Source organism: Musa acuminata, chromosome BXJ3-2 (assembly GCF_036884655.1).
Source record: "Musa acuminata AAA Group cultivar baxijiao chromosome BXJ3-2, Cavendish_Baxijiao_AAA, whole genome shotgun sequence".
NCBI lineage: Eukaryota > Viridiplantae > Streptophyta > Magnoliopsida > Zingiberales > Musaceae > Musa > Musa acuminata.
Genome location: NC_088350.1, coordinates 27,468,123 through 27,476,038, shown reverse-complemented (window position 1 = coordinate 27,476,038; position 7,916 = coordinate 27,468,123). Strand labels below are relative to the sequence as shown.

The window sequence follows — 7,916 nt, the reverse complement described above, 5'->3', positions numbered from 1 at the left end:
TGGGTAAGTACCGTCGAATTATTTGGATTGGGGCCATCTTTTTCTTTTTTGTTCTCTTTTTCTCGCGCGGTGGAAACCAAACCGGACGGATGCGCCTCGGTCTCATGGAAACGCCCAAATCGATTGCCTGTTTCCGTAGCTGGGGTTGAGGAAAGATACCGAAGAGGAGCGGCAGAGGAAGGAGATGGAGACGGTGAAGAATCTTCTGAGGCCGAAACCCAATCCCCAGCAGCAGCTCCGCGAATGGCAGCGCCGCCTCCGACAAGAGTGCCGCAACATCGAACGCCAGATCCGAGGCATCGTATCCTCCATCTCTGCACCCTTTCTTTCTCATATTGATAACTAAAATCTCGAAAGATAATTTATTCTTGTTATTTGGTCGATTGATTCTGTAGACGTGCAGAGGGAGGAGAAGAACGTGCAGAAGGCGATTAAGGATGCCGCAAAAAGGAACGACATGGCTTCGGCGAAGGTCGGATCAACTCCCGTAATCCCTCCCTTTCTCTTGATGTAGGTTCTTGGATTCTATTGAGGAATCGGTTCGTTAATGATAGTGAGAATTTTGGTACTTATGATAGCTGAGTCAATTGTCCGATCTAATGATGCTGATCATGTTTCTTATATTTTATCAAGAAACGCGGCATAATTCTGCCGAGAGATTTCTCACTACTTGTGGGAAGAATCAGCAAGATTTGAACTATTTGAGAATTTCTTATGAAACTTATTGATTGGGCACTTGATTGTGGCTCATTTGTTTCTGACATCGTGAACATGCAATGGAAATAATTGGTACCTGTTGTGTTCAACTTATAGGGTTCATTAGCGACTTACTCTGTTCCTTTGCTTTTTTTGTTACAGTTGTAGTAGGCTATTTTTTCATGATTATTAGAAATAGTATGCTCTGGTAAAATTAATTGATTTTTTAAGCTTTAGAGTGGATTTATTTGAAAAGAAGATATGCTCCAAATTTTCTTCATCTAGATTGGTAGATATGGGTAATCAGAATTTAACTGTTGATATCTAGAACCATGGAGATTTAATGCAACATACTTATGGATGGCCAGCAGCATATGGTACATGTAAATTGGTGTTTGTTTTTTTCTCTTTTCACCTGGTTTCTTGCTTTTCTCAGACATCCTCCTCCCACTTTGACAAGGCTATTAGATGGGACCCTAGAATATCCATATCCTAATTATTTTACAAATCTGGTTATTTAATAGCATCATTTGATTTATGTGGGAATAAATTGATGTCTAAGATCACCTTTGTCTTTTCTTCCACATGGTCTATGATCTTGTACCCAAGTATTTAAGGTGAAATGTCTATTGAACACGTGACATGTTGACTTTTCATCCCAAAGACTAACTAATCTGGTTTCCTTGTAGTTATCACAGAAGAATTAGAACTTGCTTATTAAGGTTTAGCTGTTGGATATTTGTTGAAGGAGATAAAAAGGCAACAAATTATGATTGTTCATCCAAAAGACCAACTAATCAGGTTTTTCCTTGTAGTTGTCACAGAAGAATTAGAACTTGCTTATTAAGGTTTAGCTGTTGGATATTTTTTTAAGGAGATAAAAAGGCAACAAATTATGATTGTCTCATAAATTTCCAGGCTGATTCAGACTAAAGTTTTAAATTTCTTTTAACAATACAGACCACTTTCTGCAATCTAATTTGTGTGTACTAGGACATATGCTTCAGAGCTTCTATATGAACATTGACAAATGTCAATTCTGTAAGATAATTTTATAAGCATGGTTAATGTTTCACTTTATTGTTTTCTTGTCAATTGGTTATATTATTTTTTAGCAGCCAAGTTGTTCTGCCACTAATAAGCACCATTGTCGTCTTATGCAGTCTCTTGCTAAGGAAATTGTGAGATCAAAACAAGCTGTGAACCGTCTTTATGAAAATAAGGCACAATTGAATTCAGTCACGATGCACCTTGGTGAACTAGTTGGTATGGACAATGGACAACAGTAACCTCTTCGTACATTTACGTTTGAGGACTTTCATTTTAATGCTTAAGAAATATGCCAATAAAAAATGTGGCCTACTTTCAAGTTTCTATTCGAGCAACAGAATGGAGCAGTTTTTATGATCAATGACATTCCTCCTATAAAACATGGATAGGGATATGAGAGAGTGATATGACACAATACCTATATGCTGATATATCAAAACATTAGAAAATGTGATATGGCCTTGGACATGGCAATAGAAATATGACAATAATATTACATATGACAAAGTTTGACATTGATATATACTCATTAGGATACTTCATGATTCATGATAAATAAACAATTAATTAATTAATTAGCATCTGTCATGAAAGATATTTCTTTTAGTAGCATGGTATATTAAGAATATAGAGAGACAGCAAGAACTTCCAAGTTCCAATAAATAATGTTAAATTATTCTATTAGTTTATCTAGGATTGAACCATGTAAGAATTTGTTCCACAGTGAATAATTTTTTTTTTTCAAGATATTTGTCATAACTTATGGGATCATTGGAAGGCAGCTTATGGGAAATTTATTTTCTGCATTTCTTTTATCACTATTTTCACATCTGACCGGCAATAATGCCCTTTTGTTTTCCTAGAAAAATAATAGATGTCTGCTGTTGGTTTCAGCAACGGCCAGGACTGTTGGCCATCTATCCAAGAGTGCTGAGGTTATGAAGCTTGTGAATAGTCTGATGAAGGCTCCTGAAGTTGCTGTTACAATGCAAGAATTTAGCAAAGAAATGACAAAGGTATTCATTTTGATGATATATCTTTTGTTGGCCCTAACTAATTTTAAGAAATATATTAATCCAAATGAATGAGATGTAGGTTTACTTTAAATGTTTGGATATTTGAACTTGGCATATGCTTGCCACATCATTATTTATTATCACAAACTGTTTAATATTTAAGTTTGATACAACACTGAACATTCTTGATCCCTTGTATATTGATCAGAACATGACTGCTTGTCACTAGAGAGCCTTTTTTCCTACATTATTATATCATTTCTGATTAGTTTATTTTCTACATTTGTTTAAGGATCTTGTTAATACTGTCTTGAAGGTGATCTGTTTTGTTGCTTTCTTACTGCCTCACCCAATATATTTTTGATAATCTTTGATGTACTGGACTGTGTGGACTTTTTTTTTTTTACTTTATATTTGCATGCCCGTCTTTCATATGAATAATACATATTATTAAATTGAAGGTAAGCTATCATGATTTACTTGCTATTATGAGGGATCTTACTTCTTTTATTTTTAGGATAAATCATAGCGGTGATCACAATGAGAATGTAACCGAGTTTGGTTTTTTTTTCTAGTTCCCCATGTGATTAAGCTTTCTTTGGATGTATGATTTCTTCCTTTACAATGTTTACCTGAAATTATGATTGTGCATGCACCAGAAGTTTGTTTCTTCTCCAAGAAGTATCAACTAGACTAATGCTGATATTGCCTATAGTTCAATGAAATGCAGAACTGTATCATTACTGAAATAACCACATTAGGAATATGGGCATTCCTTAATATAGGGTGCTTGGTTGACAGATATGTGGACTTGGGAGATAATGATAGAGATATCTGATGTCATGCAATTTTGTTTCAGATCTTAGAGCCATATTATTTACCTTAGTAGAAGTGTGAAATTAATTCAGTGTACTCCAGTATATGTGTGTTCTGTTAGGTTCATCATGTTGGCATTGCAACCAATATATGCACTTGATTCCATCAACAGATTAGATCATGCTTCACTTCTTCTTGTCGATGTCCGGCTGATCATTCTGTTTTTCATAGTAGTTGAGTGACTACTGATGTTATCCACTTGCATTGCACTCATTCTACATATTTTTGGTATTTAGGCTGGGGTGATTGAAGAAATGGTGAATGATGCTGTTGATACAGCCTTGGACTCAGAGGACATTGAAGAGGAAATAGAAGAGGAAGTGGACAAAGTGCTTGCTGCAATAGCAGGTGAAACTGTGTCACAGCTACCAGATGCTGTGAGGAAGGAGAAGATTCAACAACCTTCAGCTACTGTGGATGTTGAAGAGGTATCCATCAACCTGAGTAGTTTTCAAATGTCATTCATAAGGGCTGAAATTTCACTTTGCATAAATTTTCAGAGAGAAGCGGTTGCCGAGGGTGCAGAGGATGAAGACCTAGATGAGATAAGGGAACGACTTGCTCGGGTGAGGTCATAGGTGGCCCCATTGCCTGCTTATTTAATATGTTGGAATGCACATGCATGAGGTACCGAGTAACTATAGCAATATATCCACGACGAACATTATCATGTACCCTAAAAGTTGTACTTACCTTGTAGATACGGCTTTGACTCTCTAAGCAGTATCCAACACAATAAATTCTTGACACTCACACTTCTGACATTCAGATTAACAACTTATATGAACATTGTGTTCATCCATATTCACACTTTTTTCAAGTCGATTAATATTGTTATGATGCTGTGTCGATTCCACTTGTGCACATAGTAAAACCTTTTTGCGTGTTGGCTGCACGGAGCAATCAATTTGCCATAGATATTTACAGGAGTTTTCATTCGACAGAGCATTGATCAGGGATCCAAATCTGCTATTCTGATGTATGGTACTCTTCCATGTATCACCTCAATCTCTTATATCTCAATATGGAATTTGGTTCATTCTTCTACAGGCTTTCAATATATTTCACCTCTCAATACAATGAATATCCTCATGATAGAAAGAACAAGTTGAATTCTACCAATGAGCACTAGACTTTTCGGGAGATCTCCTCCAAATCACTGGTATGATTATTGGAATCGTGAGCGTCAGCATGTAGGTTCCAGATCCAAATGGTAGCATTAGAGGAACGAATAATCATAAAATCCTCTTTCCGGACAATACATAAAAAGAGACCCACCAACAGTCAAGTTTTTATTGAACTTGTGCAAGATAATTATTTTCTTTCCCATCCCCCATCAACTGAATCTGGTTGGCCTTAAATAGTCTGAGCAAACAAAGGGTCTACTTGATGCTGCTTCCATCTCTAATATTCAGTTTACGTGGTTGACCTTGAAGTCGTGGTATGCAATTGAGAGGCTTCTCTTTGTTTCTACGCTTCTTGAAATTTAATATTTTGGCATGCAAAGCATCTTATCACATACAAAATGAGAGCTAAAACGTGCCTCTTACTACAAGGTCAAAGTCAAAGTCTGACCAATACAATCATCTGCTGTGGCCGATGGATCGTTATGGTGACACTGTCTGATCCATGAATTTTTGAGAGTGTATGTGACAGTGTCAAAGCTCATCCATGTTTTACATTACTTTTTGTGCTTGTGTTTCCTCCCCGGGATTCAAAACAATAATATACTGTTGGGTTCTCGTTTACAATGTTGAATTGCTCAGCTTTTGCGGGTACGAAAACGTCCTCGTCCTCCCCATCTCGTAATCATGGAGTAAATTAGTCAAACATCTCCTGTCCTTTCTGTTGTCGTTGTCTTCGTCATTAAATACTCTGACTTCACGGGTATCTGTCTTTAGCGTCGTGCTGCTTCCAAGACAGAGTCGGGAGAGGAAATCGACAAGGGAGAAGAGAACATGGGACGTTGGATCTGAAAGAAAAAGTCAAATCCCATTTGATCAACTGTTTGCAGGCCAGGTTTGTCTTCTAGAATACCCTCCAAAAAAAAAAGAGAAATTAAACTCGTAGACTTGGTGGATAAATGACAGATTCCATCTGAAGAATTTTAAGAGACTCCAATCACCGACGAAGTTTTTTTTTATGGAAAAGAATAATGTCGTTTAAGACCATTCACTCTGGAATCCATTTTCTCATGGTCACGGGAGAAGAGACTTTGTGCACATCACGGGAGACGAGACTTCGTGCACATCGAAGGATACACTATTCTAGAGACTTTGTGCACATCAATCAAGGTCTGTTAATTAGATACTTACCGTTAATTGGATATTATAGAAGTGTTAACCTAAAAGAAAATGACTAAATCATCTCTCTTATCAGGCAATGATGGATTGAATCATCTCTCTTACTAGGCAATGATGTGAGAGAGGCTATGATCGATCAGCTCCGATGAATAACAATCCACTATGGTCCTGTTAGTCTTCATGAATAATTCATGAGAGATCATTTGAGCCTAATCCCTCTTTGTCAGTTTCTTTAGACAATAATTCATAAAAAGTTATTCAAGATTATCACCCCATACACAAAACATTAAGGGGATATTGGAATCGTTACAAAGGATCCCCTTAGCCGAAAAAGTCATTCAAGATTATCACTCAATTGACAAAACATTAAGGGGGATATTGGAATCGTTACAAAGAATTCCCTTAGCCAATCAAGTATATAAATTAACTCCCGATGTTGGTCCAAGGATTGAACCTCATTTCAAAAACCTTTCACACTATAAACGATGCTCCGAATTTATTTGAGCGTCGAAGGGATTGGATGCAAAATCACCTTCAAGACCATCTCAAAACCATCTTACCGTCGTCGATACCAACGTTTCTTGAAGGTCCCTCACCTTTGAGTCTAGATGAAGAGGGCCGCATACAAAACTCACAAAGGAAAGCATCCTTAAAAAAAATGAAAAAGAAAAAAGGTATGAGAAGATTTTGCAAAATTTATCACCCAATTGTTGGATTCTAATAGACCCAATAGAAGGAACATGTCACTGACACCGTTCGATATTATTGTGGCGGCATCTTATGCACGGTGGTAGAACTGTTCCCACAAGCAAAGCTTCTCTGTAATCGAACACTTGATCTGTCGCCCATAACAGTGAAATTATATGATGTTGGAAACTCGATATTCTCATGATTCTTCAGCCGACAGCGGTAGATAATGTAAAAAGGCAAAGATAAGGAATAAAATTTGTTCTCTTTTCTCGTTCATTATATTTATTTTTTTGCCTGCAATCTCGTTTCCTAAAGAACAGTTTCGCCTCTCACTTCACGAGGAGCGCCGCAATGCCTAACGATGGATGCGGAGATAACGGCGTTAGCACCGACACGTCGAATAACCCCGCCGCATCCGCCTCCACGAAGTCCCACATGCTGCTCCAGCTTGACGGCGTCAGTGGAAACGCCGATGTAACAGACTCCGCCTCGACGACCTCAGCCTCCGGCGACCTCTCCTTCTTGATCTCTCGCGGCCCCACGGCCACCTCCTCAGCCTCCCTCTTCCTTTTCCCAGTGGTTTCCGACTGCGGCGCAGGAGGGGGAGGGGCCAGGTGGCGGGAGCTTCCGACCTCGTTGGGGAAGTTGAGGATGGCCTTGCGGCCGCGCATCTGGAAGGCGGCGCGGTCGTACGCTCGCGCGGCCTCCACGGCGGTGTCGAAGGTCCCCAGCCAGATTCTGGACCCCCGGCGGTTGGGGTCGCGGATCTCCGCCGCGAACTTCCCCCACGGCCGCTGCCGGACGCCACGGTACCGCCGTGCGTCGTCCCGAGCCACCAGCGACCTCTCCTCCTCCACCCTGTCGAAGCCAAGCTCGGAGGAGAGGGCGACGGTGAGGGAAGACAGTCGGTCAGGGCCGGCGGGGCCGAAGCTGATCATGGGGGCGGCAGGCTCGGGGAAGCGGTATCCGTCGTGGTGGTGGTGATGGCTGCCGATGGGTAGCGGCGGGGGAAGGACAGCTGAGGGGGGCGTCGGAGGAAGGTCAGCGAGGAGGTGGTGGCGGATGAAGTCGAGGGTGAGGTTTCCGTTGCCGCGGCCGATCAATGACGCCATAAGCGCAAGAAGGAAGCACAAAGCAGGAGAGAGAGAGAGAGAGAGCGGAGATGGGTGGTGGAAAGAGGGCGGTTGGTCTCCTCCATATTTATACCCGTGAGTGAAGGGAAAAGGGAATAAAGGACAAGAAGTATGATGCAGACATCAAGAAACGGAGTCGGTAAAAAGCGTGA

General features: G+C 40.2%; 2 protein-coding genes across 2 annotated transcripts; one reads left to right on the top strand and one right to left on the bottom strand.

Annotated features, from left to right (window-relative positions):
* Positions 1-58: 58 nt before the first annotated feature.
* Positions 59-4,440, top strand: LOC135631484 (vacuolar protein sorting-associated protein 24 homolog 1-like). Its single transcript, XM_065139201.1, has 6 exons — positions 59-296; positions 396-472; positions 1,860-1,962; positions 2,641-2,762; positions 3,875-4,066; positions 4,139-4,440. The coding sequence occupies exons 1-6, from the start codon at positions 185-187 to the stop codon at positions 4,214-4,216; spliced, it is 684 nt and encodes a 227-aa protein (XP_064995273.1). The 5' UTR covers positions 59-184; the 3' UTR covers positions 4,217-4,440.
* A 2,370-nt stretch (positions 4,441-6,810) lies between these two features.
* On the bottom strand, positions 6,811-7,795 carry LOC103975866 (ethylene-responsive transcription factor ERF105-like). The gene has a single exon (XM_009390983.3). The coding sequence runs from the start codon at positions 7,741-7,743 to the stop codon at positions 6,961-6,963; it is 783 nt and encodes a 260-aa protein (XP_009389258.2). The 5' UTR covers positions 7,744-7,795; the 3' UTR covers positions 6,811-6,960.
* Between the last annotated feature and the right edge of the window lie 121 nt (positions 7,796-7,916).

Coding starts and splice junctions, on each gene's coding strand:
- LOC103975866 (XM_009390983.3), bottom strand. CDS start 7,743: ATGGCGTCATTGATCGGCCGCGGCAACGGAAACCTCACCCTCGACTTC.
- LOC135631484 (XM_065139201.1), top strand. CDS start 185: ATGGAGACGGTGAAGAATCTTCTGAGGCCGAAACCCAATCCCCAGCAG. Junction 297..395: donor CATCGAACGCCAGATCCGAG/GCATCGTATCCT, acceptor TTGATTCTGTAG/ACGTGCAGAGGGAGGAGAAG. Junction 4,067..4,138: donor CTACTGTGGATGTTGAAGAG/GTATCCATCAAC, acceptor ATAAATTTTCAG/AGAGAAGCGGTTGCCGAGGG.